The sequence below is a fragment of the Dermacentor andersoni genome, chromosome 1, assembly GCF_023375885.2.
Source record: "Dermacentor andersoni chromosome 1, qqDerAnde1_hic_scaffold, whole genome shotgun sequence".
Taxonomy (NCBI): domain Eukaryota; kingdom Metazoa; phylum Arthropoda; class Arachnida; order Ixodida; family Ixodidae; genus Dermacentor; species Dermacentor andersoni.
Window position 1 is genome coordinate 65523801 of NC_092814.1, and position 22577 is coordinate 65546377.

The window sequence follows — 22577 nt, forward strand, 5'->3', positions numbered from 1 at the left end:
TTGAAGATTATTATGCAGAAAACAAAGATAATGATGAATAGCCGGGCAAGGGAACAAGAGTTCAGGATCGCCAGTCAGCCTCTACAGTTTGTGAAGGAATACCTTTACCTAGGTCAATTACTCACAGGGGACCCAGATGATGAGAAGGAAACTTACAGAAGAATAAAAATGGGTTGGAGCACATACGGCAGGCATTGCCAGATCCTGACTGGGAGCTTACCACTGTCATTGAAAAGAAAAGTGTACAATGACTACATTCTACCGGTGCTAACATATGGGGCAATAACTGGAAACTGACAAAGAAGCTTGAGAACAAGTTGTGGACCGCGCAAAGAGCGATGGAATGAAGAATGTTAGGCATAACGTTAAGAGACATGAAGAGAGCGGTGTGGATCAGAGAGCGAATGGGGATAGCCGAAATTCTAATTGACATTAAGAGAAAGAAATGGAACTAGGCAGGTCATGTAATGAGTAGGTTAGATAACCAGTGGACCATTAGGGTTACAGAATGGGTGCCAAGAGAAGGGAGCACAGTGGAGAATGGCAGATTAGGTGGGGTGATAAAATTCAGAAATTCGCAGGTGCCAGTTGGAATTAGTTGGTGCAGGACAGGGGTAAATGGAGATCGTAGGGAGAGGCCTTCGTCCTGTAGTGGACATAAAATAGGCTGATGACGACGATTATAACCAGAAACAGCCAACAGACAATGAAGCCAAGGAAAGCATTGGGGAAATTAGCAGTGGTTAAAATTGGAATGTTGAAAATAATAAAGAAAAGAGAACTGAAAGTGGACAAAAAGACAACTTGTTGCAGGTGGGAGCCGAACTCATAACCTCCGCATTACGCATGCGTTGTACTACCAATTGTGCTACGGCTATCAATTTGTCTACTCTTTTGAGTAGTTATGTTTTGATCTAGCCCTAGCAGTGTTAGCCAGCACCACACAGAGCCATGGTGGACGGATGTAGAACAACTTGGCTAACATCCTAGGGCTAGATCTAATAAACACAAATACCTAAGGTAGCGGACGAATTGATAGCCATAGCACAATTGGTAGCGCAATGCACGCGTAATGCGGAGGTTATGGGCATGGCTCCCACTTGCGACTCTTTTCGTCCACTTTAATTTCCCTTTTCTTTATTATTTTCTATATTACAATTTCAACTACAGCTAATTTCCCCGGTGCTTTCCTTGGCAGCTTTATCAGGTCATAATTAACAAAATCGATCCCCCCCGGTTCCCCTTCTCTCGTTTATCGTCTATGTAACATTTAACAGTACTATAATTACTTTTTACTCATAACATGCCTACGACTGCACCCAACACTTCACAAGATACTAAACTACACCACTAATTTGAGGACATCAAAATTTGAAAAAAAAAAAGAAAGCATACTTCACAGAATTATATTAATACAATTTTCAGAATACTTGTCTCATTCCTGTGGCTTAAGGGTGATAGCTATTAAAACAGTGGCACAAGCTGACCATATTATTTTGATAAATGATGCCCATGTTACCACAATAAAGGCTTTAAATGATTATTTAGAATTACAAAACTGCACCTTGCTCTAAAATGATATCCCGGGAGCAGAAGTGGGAACATACTCACTGATGAAAGACGAAACTGCTATGCTACTTGGGAAAATGTACCAAAAAAGATGGTATGTGGTCATACATGGGTATATAGTGTGCAGTGTGCTTGCACAAGTTGACCAAACTTAATTTATTCACACTTTTAAACTGCTACAAATGAAGAATGCTTCTTACATACTGCTGGTTGTAGACCTTAAGAATGATGAATTTGCCTGCTTTGTGGCTGTCTAGATAAGAACAGCAGAAGTGGCTTGACATATTTGTTAGAATGATTCTGTATGCAACGATGTAGAGCTGCTTTACACGAAAAGTCAGGATTTTAAAAATGTCATGAAACTGTGTTTATGGCAATAACTAGCTCACCCTGCTTGTTAGCACAAGCAGCAATCCATTTATCATGCCATTATTTTTACTGTTGAATTAGAAACTTATGACAATTAACATAATGAATTTCAAGTTATAGTATATCTAATGCATTAGGAAAATGGTTTTTAGTGACTGCAACTTAGGTTTACTGTAAACAATCCTGTATTGGCAAGCTCTATGTTCAAGATAGTTGGCCCAAAATAGTCTCAGAATAACTTTCTAACATGAAAAAATTTCTATACCTAAGCTGATTTATTGTCATGTGCAGTACAAGTTGTATGCAGAACTGATTTTTCATAGAGTGCGTGTGATCCGCAAGAATTAGATCCTTATAAGAACTAAGTCACTTAATGCATGTTTAACTGAAGGCACTTCAGAGGAATGAAGAGTTGCTTCATAAAAAGAATTTGCACAGTGAATATGCTTATCCATACGTAAGACCTACAACAACATGCACAAAAGCATGCACAGGCAGGTAGAAAATTTTGTGGGTCTGCGAGCACCTGCCAAAACTGCACTCTTGCGCCCTCCAACGATGCAAGTGCCTGGTGTTGAGACATGGCACTATGCATGCACATCTTGTTGTGCTCATGTGCCTGCAATATGCAATACCAGGTGCTTCATTTGTCAAAGGGTAAGAGAATGCACAGCTTGGCATATGCTCGCAGATCCCACAAAATTTTGTCCCCACCTGTACAACCAGTATAATATTTCTGAAAACCACTCTTTGTAGCACTCTAAATTACCAAGTGAGCCCTAAGCTAATTGCAGGCAGGAAGAGCACACTCAATACAGTACACAACATTTCAGTATATAATGTAGCAGCATTTCATGTGAATGTAGAAAGTGAAAGGAAATCATGGAGTCAATTTACACCAAGTAAAGAGCACTTATACAGCAAAAAACAGGGTATTTGAAAATTAGGAGTATTCATGTGGTATTCACAACCGCTTGCAAACCTGCACTCAGCCACCATATTCCTACACATCATCCAAACACCACATAAACCTTCACTAAAACCACATATGCACAAACAGAGAAGCCCACATCCATCGAAACAGGAGAGTTGATAAAATTTCACAAACGCACAACAGGCAAATTTACAACTGCAGTATCTAACTTCTGCACACAAAAGTACATATATATTTCCAGCATTCACCAGATCCTGTTACGTGAGGGATAGTAACAAGAGAAACACCTCTGAAAAGACCTACAGGTAGCAAAGATCACTTGTAAACATGGAAAAGCGTGGGAATATGAGAAAGTAAACAGATGGTAAAGAGCAGAGTTCAAAGTGCACAAATGATTCATTCAGTGAAATGGCTGGGACACATTAAGTGCATAATAGCACCAAGTATTAACAAGCAAGTGCCTGAAGTCAATGACTATGCTCCATGACCACCTTCCTTGTTTGTTATCTAGGTTTACCCTTTCACCTTTGCAGATTTTTGTTCCTATATGCACCTGCCCTTCAATCATCCCATGATGATGAAGGCACGTGCAGGTGACAAAACCCTTATTAGGTTGAACCTTTTCAATTTCACAAAGCTTGACACATCATTTTTGATTCACTGAGTTTGATACCTCAAAATTCAGATTTAAGCATGATAAACTCAATGCAAAGCCCACAGTAGAACTTGATACAATAGAATGTAACATAGCAGGCTATCATTTCGGAATATAAGTACAAGATAGACAACATAAGAAATATATACTAGCCATATTTTCTGATGTGGAACACTCAGTTTTATATCTAGGCCCCTGTCATTTTCCCAGGTAGACTGCATGGCTAGGCAGATGTCAGCAAAAAAAAATTCAACTTCACCAATTACCTAAAATTTACCTTATTACATCATCATCATCAGCAGCAGCAGCAGCAGCCTATCTTATGTATTTCAGGACGAAGGCCTCTCCCTGCGATCTCCAATTACCCCTGTGCTGCGCCAACCCATTCCAACTAGCGCCCGTGAATTTCCTAATTTCATTGTCCCATCTAGCCTTCTGCCGTCTTCGACTGCAGTTCCCTTGTCTTTGCGCCCATTCTATAACTCTAATGGTCCACCAGTTATCTAACCTACACATTACATGACCTGCCCGGCTCCATTTTTTCCTCTTAATGGCAATAAAAATATCGGCTATACCCGTTTGAAGAATAATTACATATGTGCCAATTAATTTTTTTATTATTCACCTTGGGAGACATGTAGAAACTGCGAAATTCAAGCAGAGCAGTACTGAAGTCATGTCTGTTATGCAGAAATCTTAAATCTAGTATATGAACTTTGAGATATCGGCTCCTAAAATCTGCTGAAGAATGCATTGACGTTTCAGTTAAAGGGACTGATGACCGATTTTTTAGGGCTCAGTTTTCTATAGCGCAATGCAAACCTCACCCTCAGTAGTGTTTACATCTGTAGCAGTTACTTCCGAAAGCGCGTGGATATTTAGTAAGTAGAATTTTTCGACCTGAGCAGCCCTGAAAAGTAAGAGCCCTTCCTTCAAACATGCTGATAAGTGAGAGCAATGTCGATAGCCCACTTTGCAAATTGTGAAAGCCGCCCATTGTTCTGCTTTCACAGGAGTGAATGTAACTGTGGTTAAACACCTACATTCTGACCATTTCAACCACTTTTGAAAATAAAAAGCTGGTACAATAAGTCTGCATTGTTGTACAGACATTTCTTATATTTGTACCGCATTTTTCTCCAAATACACGCCTACATCATGGCTGGCTGGCCCCCGTCGTCATCGTTCTGTTGATAGACGAGCCAAGGCAACTCGTCAAAAACGAAGGCAGCGCCACTTTTCTGCTCACTACAAACAAAGGCTTATCTGCACATTGTAAGTCGGGAAAAACTTGTAATAATAAAAAGTATACTGCATTTAAATACTAATAAAAAGACCAGGAACCGCATACACTAGTAGAAGGTGACGTGGTGCACCTCTTATGCAGGTTCATATTTTTGCCGTGTGGGGTGCCAAAAGTCATTTTTCGCAACTTTTAGTGATTAATGAAAAATATAAATCCACGTGTAATGAGAAAAGCATGGCTCGTTTTAGCGACTACGATAGACAATCATTCCACCAGCGGGGTTATCTCGATTCACGTTCTGAGCGGTTGTCTGTCCCTTTAAGATTGTAGTGAACTACTACGGAACCACTTGTGTGAAATTGTGAACTGGATTGGCAATTTATTTTTCACAGCACACTTCAAAGGGCCCTTCACCAGGTCTGGCCATTTTGAACTGACAAGCGCAAAGCATACAATGCGCGCTAACGATCGTATTTACAAAGAATTGCAACGCTATGCACTGCGGAAAGGTCTGAAATTTCAATCCGAACGACATTTTCCCTTTTCCTCTCGGCGACCACGTTCCAAGCTGGACGGTGACGTAGTCACATCCCTGCACCTACATAATCATGCCCACAGTGTGACGTTGCTCATGGTAAAACGTGACTTTGAGAATTATTCGAGGCAAAATCTGTTATTTGTGTGATCTATTGCTTGAATTGACGAATTGAAGTTTAGAGAAATAATAAAACAAACAAACGGAACGTCTGCATGTTTTTTGTTTTACTTCACACTGAAGCAAGAGAGATGTTCTTCCGCTTCGTCTGATTGTTTCCACGGTCATGCAGTTACGTGCGCAGGTACCGAAACTATGCCATTTTCTATCGTGTTCTAGCACGTGATCATGCTCTGCGATCCACTTGCTCTGCCTCAGTATTCGTGTAGCACTGAATTATACCACTAGTCATGTGTCCATGTGCACAGGGTGCAAAATCGTGCGCTGTGCAAAACAAGACATCACAACAGCTCACACGCAATGTCGCCAGCGAAACTGCGCAGCGCCGGAAGAGGTGGGGAAAAGAACCAAGAAAAAAAAAAAAAAAAGAAGGCAAGGAGAGAGAAAAAAACTGAAGGTGGGGCCAGTGACGTATGTGTCACGCGATTCTCGAGCTCTGGTATGGGAGAACACATGGAAGGAGTTTCGCTTGCGGAGACTAGCCAGGGCAAGTGGAGAGTGTCTTGGCAGTGGTGCCTGCCTCCTGAAATCATGGGTTCACGGCACTGAAATATTTCTATCTCGGCTATTAATGAGCCAATTTGAAAAATTTTTCCGGCAGAATGCTACCTAGAGGACACATAACTTCCAGCATTTAACCACAATTTGCTATGGGGCCTGGTGAGGGGCCCTTTAAAGATGCATATCCCTAAAGCATAGCGTTTCCTACAAAAATTACTAGAGGGAACTCTGGCGCTAGTGTCTACGGGAGCTGCAATGGGAGCGGTTGTCTCAGCATGGGAATTATGGGAAGTACATGGATTTGCCTAAACTTCGTCCTTTTTGGCTTCAAACAGCTTTGTGACTTTGTAAACTCGTCATTTTCAACAGTGTATTGCGTAATAAATAATTAAATATACATCATTAAAATTGCCCGATGGCAGGATTCGAATACAGGGACTTTAGCACAGAAGCCTGATATTGAAACCATTAGGCCACGGACGCATGTATCGGCAAGCGAATGTAGCGCCCTTATGAATTTATCGCGGGCATGCCAGTGCCTTGAGACGCTTGGCGCGTTTCGATTTGGCCACCTGGACAAGCTCAATCATTGCAATTAATAGCAATTGTACGCGTTCTCAGCGTCTTCTGCACTTCGAAGAATACAGATTGCGCTGAAATGTACGACAATAAGATTTATACAGCGTAATATACAAAGCCACAAGAACGTTTGAATCCACAAGCACGAAGATCAGACAAATCCATGTACTTCCCATCATTCCCATGGTAGGACAACGACTGCAGCGCCAGAGTTCCCTCTAGTAATTTTGTAGGAAACTCTATGCCCTAAAGTGGTGCATGTCCTACGATTTCCACTAAGTAGACGCGACTTCACTACTGCTCATCTTATATTTTGCAACTGCAACATGTTGTTAAAGGACATCAATTAATAAGATAAATAGCACATTCACGGCAATTAATAAAAATATTTTGACATTTTCATGGTGCTAATGTCTCCTTGGCTGCATACCGTCACTGTGAGCAAGGGAGGAGACCAAGATATAATAGGTTTTAAAGAAAGCATTCCACATTACAAAAAATAGCAGGTAAAGCCTAGTACAGTTGTGTTCTCAACTACTTGTTGCTCAATGTAGGTTATGAACTTCCAAGTAAAAAAAAAATTTGACCACTGTACTGTAAAAATAAGAAATTTCCTTTTCAGTTATATAACCCCGATGATAATGCAAGATTATTAAAGGTGCTAAAAAGCAATATTAGGTCAGCCCAGATTGGTAGCGTACCTTTCAGGCTTAAGGATATACTAATTTTGTGAGTGGAATGATGTGATCAGGTACAGCTGTTGGCCCATTTTCAGCACTACGTATTGGTTATGACACAATGGTAGTGTGCAAGTGGTTTGGCCAAGATCATAAAAAGTCTGCAAGAGGAGATGCTTTCATATGTGCAACGCATCCTCTAAATCCCCGTGGACACAAAGCAAAACTGTCCAACACCGCCTTCCAAACTTCCACTATGTATAACACACATGCAAAAATATACATGACATCATAGGTTTAGCGTAAAACTGTCAGCTTTACTGCAGGCTGTGTATTGTTCACTCATGAGCCTGCAGTTTCGCTGAGTAATGCAACTTACACGAACAATTTTTATGCACGATTTATGCACTTAACGCAATGTTTGCAGTTGAGAAACACTATCTAGATTCAACCAAGCACACAGGTATTATTCTAATTTATTGTGAGATGTGTGTGTGTGTGCGCATGTCACTGCAATGTTGGTACGCCCTTATCAAGTCAATTGCATCTCGTTGCTTTTGTTCCAAAGCGCTCTGGAGCTTTAATAGTTCTTGCCGATGTAATCTGCAAACAAACAGTGCGCTACCTTTTTGCTTTCAAACCAAAACGAATACAAAATTGGCTTCAAAGAATAGTGCAGAGTTTCAAGAGCAAGGCCACACATGAAAAATAAACATTAATTAAAAAAATTACTGCCCCTAGAAAACTGCCATTGATTCAACTATAGATTACATGCCTTGAAATTAGAGCCACATGAAGGATGCTACTCATGCCACAGCAACTTTCGTAAAGTTCCACTTGCCCTATAAGTATGAACGACACATTCAGTGTTACATTGCTATGTATAAATGGTTTTCTTGCTTAAATCCCTCCCTCATTTCCATTCAGATGACACTCGGGGAGGGACTTTGGCAGTGGTTTTTACCCATACCATGTTCATTGGCAGAACATGGCACGTTACGCAATTAAAGATAAGCATAAAGTGTAGTCTGCAGGTAGATAGCCAAAGACGCACACTTTCACTAACACCGATGGGATTATCTCCACCAAGAGGAGCACTTCATCCTCAATATAATAAATATTAAAAAAGTGAGAAAAGAAGGAGAAATACCACGCAAACTCACTATACTATGTAATGTGTAGTGAATTGAGTGTAGTGAAAGCAGTTAATTTTATTACTTTTCGACAAAGTAGGAAAGTATTTCCACCAGTCGTAGTGCCTTAAAAAGCTTACCAACAAGTGCCAACTTCAAATGACATCTGTGCTTACACTTAAACAAGCAAGTGGTTCATGTACAATAAGCATTTATACCTGTCTGCACTGCCTCATTTGGATCCACCTACTTACAAGATGACTAACTCTCAACAGCTCTGTGAAGCCTGAAACTGTTACACAGAATTAAGTGGTAAGGGTGACAACAAGAATGGTTAACAAGTACAGCACACTGCTGGCATGAATACATTGCTTGGATAGCCTTTTGTTGTTAAGTTGAAACCAGCAGATCAGCTTTATTGTTCAAGGCTGCTGAAGTGGCGAGCAACATAAATGGGTTCTCTTATAACAGCACTTAATGGCTGACTATATTTCCAATTTTTTCCTATTACTCTCTAAATGACATGACGTACCAAAATCCAACACTAACACAGCCATGAATGAAGAGCACAGCAGAGCCATATAGGTTTATACGTCGTCCAAAGCTTCAAAAAAAATTATTATTGCACAGTTAAGCAAACTCCAACGGAGATAGAACATGCAAGTACAAAGATGCAATACCGGTCCTATTGTTACCCCCCCTTTCCCTATTATTTGAAAGACAGCCCAAGGCTTCACCTTTGGCAAGTTCCATTCGCTTTGCAGCTTCCTTGCTGGTTGGTGGACTCTTGGAAGTTTTGGCTGCCCTTTGATGGGTGTGCTTTGTCAATGCTGTACCATGCTCAGTCCTCTCAGCATGGCTCTGTGATACAGGAGCGGCCTCCTGTGAGAAAGTTCTTTTGTTTTGAGCACTTTCATTCACAGCAGTGGATGTGGGAGCCTTCACTTTGCTTTCATTTGAGCTTTCTGCCTCCTCCTCTTCAGTACTATCACTCTGAGAGCTTTCAGAGTCTCTGTGACGATATAGGATGACCTCCTCGCGTCGGCCACGCTCACGGTCACGTTTCCGTTCTTCAGCATACCTGTGCAGACCCATAACCACATGATATTGCATACAGTTGTCACCATCAGTTAACACCACAAGTTTAATGTATGCCTCAAAGTGACATCTGGGGCTGTGCAGGATGCTAAAGTGGAGGTTTCTAGAATTTATTTATTAATATGAAGATAGTGCATCCTGTCAGGGCCTACCACCACCAACTTTGGTCACTTCAGGTCTATAATACACATTAAAATAAATATAATACACATGCACAAATTTCTGAATTTTACTCCCTATGAAAGACAGCTGGTCAAGCCAGGTATCAAAGCTGTTTGCACTCTTGATGTCTTAGCTACTTAAAGCAACAGAATCTGCACAATTGAGTTACACAATGAACCTATCACCAATGTGTTGTTTATGGGAAAAAAAAGGGGAGAGTAGCAATGAGAAAGTCCTGCAGTGGGTGGATAATAAGCCAGATGCTAAAGTTCCACATGCAGAAAGAAACAGAAAACAACAAATTAAATGTAATCTTCCCTCCATTAAAAATAGCAAAGTGACTTCTTTCTTTAATGTGGAAAGTTCGGCGAGTTGGTGATTAATCATCATACCTTGGTGGTGAAGCAGTGCACTGACAAGGACAAGGCGAAAACACACAAGAAAAGTGAAAAACACGACACACAGCGAGTGTCATGTCTTCTTGTATGTCAGCACAATGCGTTGGCGGGCTAGTTGGTGCGAATCCATGAATAATTTGTTTAGCGCAAAACGACAGAGACAAGAAAGACGACAGGACAAGGCGCTACTCTCAACTGACATCATTTTATTGCGTCACTCCTTTATAGACCGCTCAAACCAGAGGAACATGCGCAGTGAGACCCATGCGGTGGAGCCACCAACATCCGATTCCAAGAGCGCACTCATGCGACAGAATCCAAAAAACCAAATTCAGCGCTGTACAAGGTTAAGGAAGGCACACTAATGCACTGTGACCCCAATGACTGAATGAAAAAAGCTTCGGATAACTCTCGGGCGGTGGTGTCACGGCTCTTTTTCAAAATCGTGGTATCACGAAACATGGGTTTGCACTTGCATGTTTTACAATGCTGAGCCAAATGGGAACCGGTGCCTGTTGGTATGGATCGCTCATGTTCTCTAAGGCGCTCGTTAACACAGCGGCCTGACTGCCCTACATACACTTTGCCACATGACAAGGGAATCTTATAAACCACACCGACTCTGCAATCTACAAACTTCACGTGGTTCTTTTCACAATCAGGTTTTTTACTTGTTTTAGAAATACGGCTGCACAACATTGACAGTTTCTGAGGAGCGGAAAACACTACCGGAATTTGATATCTAGTGGCGACATTCTTTAGATTGTGAGCCACTCTGTGGCAATACGGCACAACTTCAGGCCTCTTCTTTTGTATGATGCGGTTACTTTTGTGCCGCTTCCCTTTCAGTTTCTGAAGCAATACCTCCGAGACTGACGTCACCACCACACTTGGGTAACCAGCAGCCTGCAGCCTATTTAACTGAGCAATGAAACTCATTTTCGCAGAGTGATGACAAGATTTCATTAAGGAAGATTCTAAACACATCAAAGCAATGGCGCGTTTCACAGTCTTTGAGTGCGCAGACGCGTAAGGTAAAAGTTCCTTACGTGCACGTGGCGAATACATCCAACAGGCGTGGCCTGTTTGTAAGGAAAGCTGCAAATCTAAAAACTGGAGTTTTCCGTCCCTAGATAGCTCATGTGTGAAAGTTAATCCTTTGCCATTGTCATTGAACAGAGTTAAAATATCAGCTACCGTCACGGAGCAGTCATTGTTAGTCTGTTTCATCACAACAAGAAAATCGTCAACATATCTAAAAATTTGAACTGAGTCATTGTTTAAGGCACTCTTAAGAGCGCGGTCGACAAACGATAAAAAGATATTACAAAGAGCAGGCGCCACACATGAACCAATACACACACCATTTTTCTGGATAAAAAGGTTGTTTTCGAACCGGATAAAAGTTGCACTTAAATAAAATTCAAGAAGGGACATGAAACTTTCCGAAGACAACCCGGTCACATTGCGAAAATCTACCTCGCCACTTTCTTCGATGCACGTCATCACACTGCGAAATAGCTCATCATGCGGTATTGAATAGTAAAGATCTTCGACGTCAACAGAAAAAAGGATTCTTCGTTCTGAAATTTGGCGGCAGGTACGCCTTCTGTACGACTGGTTGAGAGCTGTCTGCTACTCGCGCGATGCGCCTATTGTGGCTGAGAAGAAGTTTCGTCTCTACAGACGTCTATCAACTCAGACTACAGAATTCTGGTGGACACAGCTGCTGCTACTCCTCCGGTCCAGACTCCCGCGCAGAAAGGAACAAACGCAACCTGTCACCGCTGGTTTCCAGGTACTCGGTGACGCCAGGCTTCCTGACGAAGTTGCTGCATTGTTAAAGAATGGGCCGAAGTATAGCACGGAACCAAGAATTCCTGCACATGAGCTACTGGCTTTGAACAGGCGTATCGCAAGGAAAGCAGAACTAGAGGACCAGGAGCGGTGCCTCCTCGATGGGGTGGACTGCCTTCGTAGGACCGTCACCGGGAGAGCACCACCTTCGACAGCTGTGATCAAAAGGACAGTATCTTTCTTTAGAGACAATGAACTTCGGCTGTTACTCAGTGACAAAGAGGGCGGTTTTGTGATAGCTCCGTCTGCTGTCTTCAACAAAAAAGCCATTGAGGCTGTCAACAAGAACTTCATTCTGGCAAATGAGAAAGCTCAGAAGGTAAAACGCAAAGCCATTTCTTTGTTGGAAAATATGGGCCTCACCAAGATTGTGAAAAATGTAAAACAATGTAAGGTACTTGCTCTAGAGGTTTTTTTCACTGCAAAAACGCACAAACAGGATGTGCCTTTCCGTACAATAGTCAGTGAAAACAACTGTTGGCAGGTTTTGGTTAGCCGCTTTTTGCAAAAACAATTGAAGCATTTAACTATTGACGATCCTTATGCCATAAAGGATTCTTTCGATGTTGTTTCCTTTCTGGAAGGCAACCATTCAGTAGCTGACATTTTTTCTGTTGACGTCGAAGATCTTTACTATTCAATACCGCATGATGAGCTATTTCGCAGTGTGATGACGTGCATCGAAGAAAGTGGCGAGGTAGATTTTCGCAATGTGACCGGGTTGTCTTCGGGAAGTTTCATGTCCCTTCTTGAATTTTATTTAAGTGCAACTTTTATCCGGTTCGAAAACAACCTTTTTATCCAGAAAAATGGTGTGTGTATTGGTTCATGTGTGGCGCCTGCTCTTTGTAATATCTTTTTATCGTTTGTCGACCGCGCTCTTAAGAGTGCCTTAAACAATGACTCAGTTCAAATTTTTAGATATGTTGACGATTTTCTTGTTGTGATGAAACAGACTAACAATGACTGCTCCGTGACGGTAGCTGATATTTTAACTCTGTTCAATGACAATGGCAAAGGATTAACTTTCACACATGAGCTATCTAGGGACGGAAAACTCCAGTTTTTAGATTTGCAGCTTTCCTTACAAACAGGCCACGCCTGTTGGATGTATTCGCCACGTGCACGTAAGGAACTTTTACCTTACGCGTCTGCGCACTCAAAGACTGTGAAACACGCCATTGCTTTGATGTGTTTAGAATCTTCCTTAATGAAATCTTGTCATCACTCTGCGAAAATGAGTTTCATTGCTCAGTTAAATAGGCTGCAGGCTGCTGGTTACCCAAGTGTGGTGGTGACGTCAGTCTCGGAGGTATTGCTTCAGAAACTGAAAGGGAAGCGGCACAAAAGTAACCGCATCATACAAAAGAAGAGGCCTGAAGTTGTGCCGTATTGCCACAGAGTGGCTCACAATCTAAAGAATGTCGCCACTAGATATCAAATTCCGGTAGTGTTTTCCGCTCCTCAGAAACTGTCAATGTTGTGCAGCCGTATTTCTAAAACAAGTAAAAAACCTGATTGTGAAAAGAACCACGTGAAGTTTGTAGATTGCAGAGTCGGTGTGGTTTATAAGATTCCCTTGTCATGTGGCAAAGTGTATGTAGGGCAGTCAGGCCGCTGTGTTAACGAGCGCCTTAGAGAACATGAGCGATCCATACCAACAGGCACCGGTTCCCATTTGGCTCAGCATTGTAAAACATGCAAGTGCAAACCCATGTTTCGTGATACCACGATTTTGAAAAAGAGCCGTGACACCACCGCCCGAGAGTTATCCGAAGCTTTTTTCATTCAGTCATTGGGGTCACAGTGCATTAGTGTGCCTTCCTTAACCTTGTACAGCGCTGAATTTGGTTTTTTGGATTCTGTCGCATGAGTGCGCTCTTGGAATCGGATGTTGGTGGCTCCACCGCATGGGTCTCACTGCGCATGTTCCTCTGGTTTGAGCGGTCTATAAAGGAGTGACGCAATAAAATGATGTCAGTTGAGAGTAGCGCCTTGTCCTGTCGTCTTTCTTGTCTCTGTCGTTTTGCGCTAAACAAATTATTCATGGCTTCTTGTATGTCTTTGCCTTGTTCTTGTCAGCCACCAAGGTATGATGACTTCTTTCTGTGCAATTGACATCCAATGAAGTTCTAGGCACTACACTGTAATTACATTATTTTTGACATTAGGAGTAAAGGTGTAATAAATAAAATGCACAGCACATGTATCAGTTTAAAATGACGCATAATAGATGTTTCCCTAATGAGGTGCCAAAATGAAAGTTTGACTTGTGATGTAGATTTTACTCACACTGAAGAGATGTGGAATATTATAGGTGAAGCCATTTGGAACACTCAGTGGGAATGCATTCACTGATAATAAGTGACAGGTAAAGAGTTCAGAAACAAACAATCCTCGAAAAAAAGTTGTAAACATGTACCAGCAAGTCACCTCATCTTAATTTTTCCCACCCTCTCTTCTCCTTACTATTTATGTCCCCACCTTTGCCTTGCTCAGGCATTGCCTGAACCCTGGGATAGCCATTGTGTCTGTAAAAGAATTAGTTCCGTTTTTGTGGCACGCCTCTCAAGCTGTGGGCAAGGAGATGCTCAGAGTGCTAGGTGAGATGAAACAGCCCCTCCTAATCCTTGCATTCAAAGTCGAATCTTAAAGGCACATTCCCTTTCACCTTCAAAAGTGCATTAGTACCTCACATCACTGAATCTAATTCATTAGTAAAAAGATTTTTCGAGCGCTTAGTGGACAAGCGGAAGGAAGGCAAAAGGAAGCAACTGGACAGAAGAAACACTGGAGTGTTCTTTTGTCTTGCTGCTTTGTTTCGCTTTCCTCCTCCCTTTTCCACTAAGTGCTGGAAAAATCATTTTAATAATGTCACAGTTGCAACTAGCCCAACTTTTCATTACATAGTATCTAATTTAGTTTCACTGTGACCAGCAGATATCAGCTGTGAAATGGGCTGACCATGTTTACCTGTTCTCAAGAATTAAGAATGATTCTCATAAAATATTACACAGTAGTGTGGAGAATCATTCCAGCACTTATCCGACATTAAACCGAGTGTTACAACTACTACTACATCTATACCTCCTTCTGCAATCTACCATTGTAAGCTAGGAAATGGGTTGGACATGTCCATCCATGACTGAGCAGAACGATGCAAAGAAAAAGGCTTCAACTCAGCAGGTGTAAGGCCACATACGAAAATAAAAACCATCATCAGAGCTGCACTCCACTATGGTAAAAGAATATGACTGCCAGTGGGCACATATTTCAGGAGGTGTTTCATTACTGACAGGTTTGTGGCTGCATGTGGTGCCATTACTTGAGGTTCCAGAACAGTGTGGACTGCATCCTACAATGTGTTCTTCTCAAGATCACATGAGAGCTTCAAAGCATATTGCAGTGTTGGGGGCTCATAACTGCTGTTTGCCACAATTTTTAAATTTCTCTCTATATCTGTTCATGTTATTAAAAATACTGTAGGTGAGCTTTCTTTAGCTACTGATTGCAACATTAGGAGGTAGTAATTAGTAAAGAAGTTAGATTGCATGTAATTTAATTTCTTGCAGCAGAATTTGCCTGCATTGTGTTTTCATAACTGTAAGATAGTCTTCAGCTTTGGCCAAATGTGTTTCCTGGAGCTGATTACATTGGAGTTTTATATACTCTGCATTTTTAATGTCTCCCTTAATTCAACAATTCCTTCACAACACTGCTGTTTCTAGTATTCAGATAAATGTCAGTTTCTATAATACTAAGTTATCCCATCCACCAATTATTTGTAGCAACTTCTTTCAAAAAGTTGGAAGTCAGAAAAGATACAATTGTACGCTGACTGAACCATGTTCGGCACATACTTTTGCTACTGAGGCAAAGTCAGCATTTTCCAAATGTCCAGTTTACTATTTCACAAGGCTCTGAAGCTCATTTCACTGGTTTCTCCCATCCCACTGATTTCGCCATAATTATTAAATACCTTATTCCCTGTCTATATGAGAGCAGCTTGGGTGAACATTGTCTTTTTCTAGAGCTGCAATATACAGTGTCACTTCTTGGTTTTTGCATATTGTAGACATTGTGGGGCTAGTGTGCACTACACACATATACAAAATTAAAAATCACTTTTAAATATACAATACTCATGTTTCCTTATAGAAGTGCCAGGTAGCTTGTGAACACTTGCCGGAGATCCCTCTCCCTTGTGGCTGAGTCACGCGAGTCCACACTCCTTTCTCTTGAGTCTGTGCTCCTCTCACGTGACCATCTATCCCAAGGGAAGTAGTCCCACTGCTTTGGCCCATCCTGGGAGTCGGATGTCTTTTCACCAGTAGCGTCCTCTTGCAGAGGGCTCTCGTCTCCCAGTAGCAGGCAGTCTGGATCTCTGGGTGCTTTACGTTCCAGTGCTTGCTCTCCTTGATCAGCCATTATCAGAGATCCAAACAGTGCACAGGAGACCCTTCAACAGTTCAGACAACTCTGAAAAGAAATAACACATTAGCTGCTCTGAATTTTGTGTGTGTGTGTAAACTTGATGAGCAATAACGGTAAAAGAGCTGAAGCGAGGTACGGGCAATCTACTGCAACAAGGTTGTATGGAATAATAAACATGGAAAGTAAATCTAGATCCAGCTTCTCATTATTTTTCAACCGTGAGATTTGTTGTGGAATTGGGCTCGATTGCCTCTTCACGGATTTCACCAAGAACCTCTAATTTATTGTGTAAAGACTCAAATTCCGTGTGAAGATTACTCGCGCCTAAGTGCAGAAAGAATCGTGTCTAATAATAATAATAATAATAATAATAATAATAAAAATGCCATGCGCACTACGGAGTGCTCCACTACCGTAAATGGCTCCATAATAATAATAATAACAATAATAATAAACGAGTCCGCTGGGCCGCTTTCACTAGCCTCGCGGCACACAGCCGACCGACTAAATGGCGCCTTCATATGCGTCTGGCATCAGCATCAATAGTATAAAGTCCGGCGTGACCAAAATAAATCCATAAACAACTTAGCTTACGTACACAAACGAAAGTTTGGCTCGTCGCAAGAGCTAATGCACTGTAGAAATTATAACAAGAGGATTAAAAAAGGCACTGATTACTACATTTTACACCACGTAGTTACACGACTTCAGCGAATTGGCGCGCATTAATGCAACCATACATGACCGAATCGAGCGTTTCAGGCGCTCGCGCAAAACAGGGGTGGGTTAGTTCTAGCAACAAAGGTATTACAGAATGATTTGAAGTGAACGTTACCTCACATGTCCAAATAAAGTTCGCGCTGACCTCCGCTACATAGAAGAACAATATTGAAACTGAATTTCGGCAATACGCCGCGTTCAAGTATAGTGTGATAGTCAGATCCAAAGAAACCTTCAGACAGTGCACAAAACGACAACAGCCGAGAGCGTGCCACAGAATTCGAGAATTTTGTACACTGCTGTTCGCGCCCTCTGTTGACCTAGCCGACAAGCGACATAGCCAGCCGCGGTCAGCCGTGTCGGCGCCTTGGCGCCGTGTGCTCTTCGTGGGGTGTTCTGCTGCGCGTTGTTGTGTTGTGTTGACGCTTCGACATCGCCAGAAAGCGTTCAAGGCGAGTTCATACGATACCGCACATTATAACTGTTTTTTGATACTGACCTTTTGAATCTTTCCTAGCTTATGTATGTGGGGTGGTCCTATATTTTGCCATGAAATATACCATCATTGATTGTTCAGATTGTTTAAAGGGCTTGCTGGCGAGCCGACGAATTTAAAAATATTTTGCCGTTCGCTATGTGTTAATTTTCCGCAATCTCTTGTGAAGTATACGTGGTGCCCACAGCTGAGCCGGTCGACCCATATCACCAGGCTTTTGTAGCATGCTTCTTATGCATGGTGTTACAACCCAACTCCGGTCCGCTTGGATTCGTCGACATATATATAGTGTGAAGAGGTCGATGCATGCACCATACCAGTTGAAATTTCACGTTTGCTGCCGCTGAACAATTAACTCCGTGTTTTGGTGCGTGCAGTGCAGTACGACCTGCCCATTCGGATAGCAGTGCTCCCGAATGCTGAGTATGCTGACACTTCAGACTTTCAGAACGGTCTGTTTATTATGACGCGTATACTTATATCGCTTTTTTGTGAAACCCCTTGCTTTCGTATCGGTTATATTTTATGTACGTTATTGTGTTGAAGTATAGTTTCAAGGATAGATGTAGAAACTGGCAAAGGGCAAAGCAGCCGTAGACACTGGGGACTTTTTTTTTTTTTTTTTAAAGCAAAGCTTTCTTTGCTCTTCATTGTGGGCGCTGGCTGCTGCTGTCGTGTCGAGTATACAACTAGGGCCACTAGGATTGTTCAGCTCGAATATGGCACTGAGTATATAACCATTCTTGGCCAATCCCTCAGAATGAATATGTGCCTCTGGCCAGGTACTGTACCTGAATAGACGAGCAGAACAAGAGGCAAGAATTGAAAAAGTCGGCAACAAAAGCAGCCAAGTGTGGAGAAAGAAGTAAATGGAACAAACTGGGACCACAGCCTGCATTGAGTTTGACAAGCGTTGAGCTACAGTGAAGTGTACAAGAACTCTGCTTCACAGAAGTAAAGCAGCTCACAACATAAGCAGCTGAACTTGGACAAAGAATTTAGGTGATCAAAATAGCAACAATGTGTGCATTGAGCGGGGAATGTTAGGCTACATAAAAGTGAAGTGGAAGCATTTCAGCAAATACCAAATAAAATTTTGCTTTTTGCAATTCCAGCAGGTTTTTTATTTTTATTTTTGCTTGGCCAAAGATGTGGCTTTATGTCACTTTTATAAGCTTAGCATAGTTGGCCTGCTTTACTATCATCAATCCTGCTTTTTTTTTCCTTCCTTTACTATCATCAATATGTATGTGATGTTTAAAAATAAATGGTTTATGTAAGTGTTCAGGTGGGGTTGGTGTTCTAATTGTATTATTCCGTTGCTACTAATTAGCACAATGTAAAGAAAGAACTGGTGCCGGTTCTGCTAAAGCCAACCGAAATCTTTAGTTGAGCTAACAAACCGTTACACCTGGTCACTTATTATCGTAAAAGTGCCCTTGCTGCGTTTGATTACTTTTTAAAAACCTGAGGCCCTACTCCAATGCAGGGCATTTTATTCTTGTCAAAAAGGTTTAATTTGGAGCCTGTGCCAAATGTTTTTCAGGCCAAGAAACTGGTAGCATGCAGCTGGGGTAATTTCAGTGTCATGTAGCAACATAAGCCATTAGTTGCTGCACAACTGAAGATTTTTTGACAGTATACAGCAGGGGGCCTAAATTTATTCTGCCTTGGCAGTGTCCTTGCCACTATCTATCAGTCTGGGCCAAGTGCATTGAAAGTGCAGTTGGTGGCATGTTGAGCACTCACTGGTGGCCCTTGATGATATGTTTATTTGTCATGGCCAAGCTACATTAGGTTAGTAACTCTTTATGTCATTTCCCATGATCAATAAGTCTTTTTGGTGTAGCTCAAGGGGAAAAAAAGGCTTTATTAATTTGAAGAGCTATTTACTTTAATACCACTATTTCTTGTCTGTGTGCAGGATTGTAGCTCTTGGCTCAGATTGAGCCGAGGTTGCATATTGGGGATTAACTTAATGACATGGTTCCATCAGAAAAAGAATTTGCACCATCAGCCATCCCTTGGGCTTTAAATAAGTTTTCGTTGGTGAATTCATTTAAATCAGATATCAAGACACACTTTCGCCGTGCACTTAGTGGTCAAATACTTTTTTCTTTCAGTGTTTCTTTTCATGGAGTGAACATATTTTTTTGCTTTGTTATAGGGTATTCATGCAAATGGATGTGAGCAGAGTGAGCCCAGAATGGAGAAAAAGAGTTCGTTCTGAATACATGCGGCTCAGGCAAATAAAACGCTTCAAGAGGCATGATGAAGTCATGGTACGTATCATATTTTATGTTGGGGATAGTTGTGTGTATAAGAAAATGAACACAGGAAAAGAGGATGTTGCCTTGTTTATTCCTGGGTTATTCCTTTTATATGCGCAACTCTTGCTAACAGAGCCATGCACCAACTCACCCAGCAAGAAGTTCTAAAGTATCATATTTTGCACTGAAAGTTTTTGCCAGCATATTTGCATGCTAGGGATAAGCAAGCATGCCTAAAATGTTGCAGTCAGAAAACATAGTTTGACGCATGTTCACAATTTACATTGCATAACCATGAATTAATCTCTGGCACATGTCTTGCATTGTTTTAGCTGGCTTTTACCACTTGAGTCATGCATGATTTCTGGCACAAATTTTCTAGTCTGCTTTCACTGCTGTAGCAACCTGTTACTTGCTCTGTCTTTCCTTTTGTTCTCACTTTCTTGTTATGAGAAGCTTAAACTGACTTAGGATTTCATGCATTTATGTTTTGGCTCTACATGCATTTCTATCAAGAGGTCTGGTTAAGATTTAGATGTCTTGGCTTTAGTGGTGAGCTTAAGCACATGGTATTACTCGACCTAAGCATCTTGCAGATGCACACAAAAGATTGGCATTGTTACAATTCAGCATTTTTCTTGTAGTCTGGCTAACTAGGTACCCGAGAAACTGCAGATTTCCTTGGTGACTATAGAAGCCTTGCCCCAGTCAGTGTTGTTAGAGGCTGCCACATGCTATGCAAGAGCATTGGATGGATTAAAAAAAATATATATTTTTTTAAATGTAATTCATGCATTGTTACAGGAGCATTTCAAAATTAAATTTTTTTTTCTTTTGGCATGACTTACTGCCCAACCAGACCAAGATGTTAAACCATCGATTTCATTTTACATGCATTTGTGTGATGCACAAGTTGCAAAAAAAAAAGAATAAATAAATAAAAAAAGGGGGCCAGCTGGTCACTTTCATGAGTGGCGAATCTGTTGCGATCGGTATACATACTGTATTTTGCGGACTGTATTCCGTGGAATATAGAAGTTTAAAATTTGAAATTTTGCAGAACGTCATTTTAGATTTATTTTGACGTTGGTCAGCGACTTGCTTAATTTTCTAGCAACGCTTTTACCTGACCAGACGGTATTCCGTCGAACTCTTGACTATGTTAGCACAGTGCGTCTGTCCTGCAGTCCACTCATTTCGCATTTCAACATCAAGAGATGGCTATGACGAGGTTGCAGCAGCTCTCTAGTTCACCAGTGATAACAACTGCATCTATACATTCATCAATTAGATGGCTTCTCCTAATGGTCTACCCAGCCTATTTTTATAGTGGGCTAATGGACATACATTTTATGCATTCATATTGAGGCATGGTTTTTGTCAGCTCTATGCACCGCACAGGTATAATATCTTTTGTACTTTTAATGTCACAATAGAGTCCACATATTTGTAGCTGTGTTTTGTTTAACTTTGAGTCATCTTTACAGCCTGGCTTACCTTGGAACATCAAATTATGTTTCATGACCAAAATAGCATCTCCTTGCTCGGTTTCACTGGTAGCAAATGGAAGAGTATCTAATATTATTTTCTTTCATTTCAGGCTGCATACATGACCAACAGGCGCTTCATTATTGAAACAGCAGCTCTCCTGCAAAAGCAACAGACAGAGACCAAGGCCATTCCTCTTTTTCCTACTGACATGCCAGTACACCTTCCTGTTATGAAAAAGGTATTGCAACATTATGCTTTAGGAAAGTGCTTTATTTCTGGAAACACCTTAAAAGTTCTTGCCTAGGTTTATTTGATGCTGGCAATTGCTTATTTACATGGCAATTGCAAAGTGACAAATCTTTTTTTGTTTGTTTGTTCTTTTGTTTAAGTGTGAAGGGGAGTTGGCAGATGGAACCAAGCAGGTAGCACCAATGCGCATAATGTACGCTGTCAATCCTATCCCGACCATGTACACGTGGGCACCTACTCAACAGAATTTCATGGTATAGTATTTGTTTTTGTGGTCAAGTTTATTCACGAAGTGAGAGTTGCATTTCTTGGTGATGTGTTACTTTGGTAAGAAGCTTTCATTTTCCCATAATGATATAATGCTGTTCAACAGGTGGAGGATGAGACTGTACTGCACAACATTCCCTACATGGGAGATGAGATTCTGGACCAGGACGGCACCTTTATTGAGGAACTGCTAAAGAACTATGATGGCAAGGTGCACGGGGACCGAGATGCGGGGTCAGTGAATGACGAACTTTTTCTTGAACTGGTTCATGCTCTCATGGCCTATGATGATGAACCAGGAAGCAGCAACCAAGGTGGGTTACAATGGCAGTCATGCTAAATGCTTACTTTGTCAGTGACTAAATGACTAACCAATTGCATGGAAGTATTTGGCCTGGGCATACAAATGAAGGTTTGGCCTAAAGTGCACTCCATTGGTAAAAGCAGTGCAGAGCGGGCATCCTAATTGATTCGCCTGTATAAAGCCCTGGAAGCCCACATTGTGCTCAGGCCATGTCCAAATCATTATCCATTAGTCAGCAGGTAACTGTGGCTGCCAAGAAAATTGGTTTTTTCAAAAGTAGGACTAAACGTGAAGTGTTTGTTTAAATATGGCAGTGCATAGGTACAAATTCTTACTACATTATGATAATGATTAGTTGTTGAAATTGTTTTCTTAATTACCTTATAGTTTATGCTTTTTTTTTTCTTAATTTAACGAATTCTCACACTACCACCACATTGATGAGTTCGTCAC

General features: G+C 41.4%; 2 protein-coding genes across 6 annotated transcripts in view; one reads left to right on the forward strand and one right to left on the reverse strand.

The window, feature by feature from the left end:
* The window catches only part of ncm (pre-mRNA-splicing factor nucampholin), a 96472-nt gene extending 79144 nt beyond the window's left edge, over positions 1–17328 (reverse strand). For 2 of the 3 annotated variants that reach the window (XM_050193257.3, XM_050193258.2), the window contains exons 1-3: positions 17163–17328; positions 16080–16372; positions 9116–9459 (exon numbers count right to left, since the gene is read on the reverse strand). In XM_050193257.3, the coding sequence (XP_050049214.1) occupies positions 9116–9459; positions 16080–16321 (586 nt within the window). In that variant the 5' untranslated portion in view covers positions 16322–16372; positions 17163–17328. Of the gene's footprint in view, positions 1–9115; positions 9460–16079; positions 16373–16722; positions 16815–17162 lie in introns of those variants that run through there. The other variant, XM_072285916.1, reaches the window with a different exon arrangement.
* A 78-nt stretch (positions 17329–17406) lies between these two features.
* E(z) (histone-lysine N-methyltransferase E(z)) overlaps positions 17407–22577 on the forward strand; it is a 69248-nt gene continuing 64077 nt past the window's right edge. The window contains exons 1-6 of one of the 3 annotated variants that reach the window (XM_072285923.1): positions 17417–17499; positions 18303–18545; positions 19711–19825; positions 21414–21542; positions 21694–21807; positions 21927–22134. In XM_072285923.1, the coding sequence (XP_072142024.1) occupies positions 19718–19825; positions 21414–21542; positions 21694–21807; positions 21927–22134 (559 nt within the window). In that variant the 5' untranslated portion in view covers positions 17417–17499; positions 18303–18545; positions 19711–19717. Of the gene's footprint in view, positions 17500–18302; positions 18546–19710; positions 19826–21413; positions 21543–21693; positions 21808–21926; positions 22135–22577 lie in introns of all 3 variants that reach the window. The other 2 variants (XM_050193277.3, XM_050193278.3) reach the window with 2 other exon arrangements.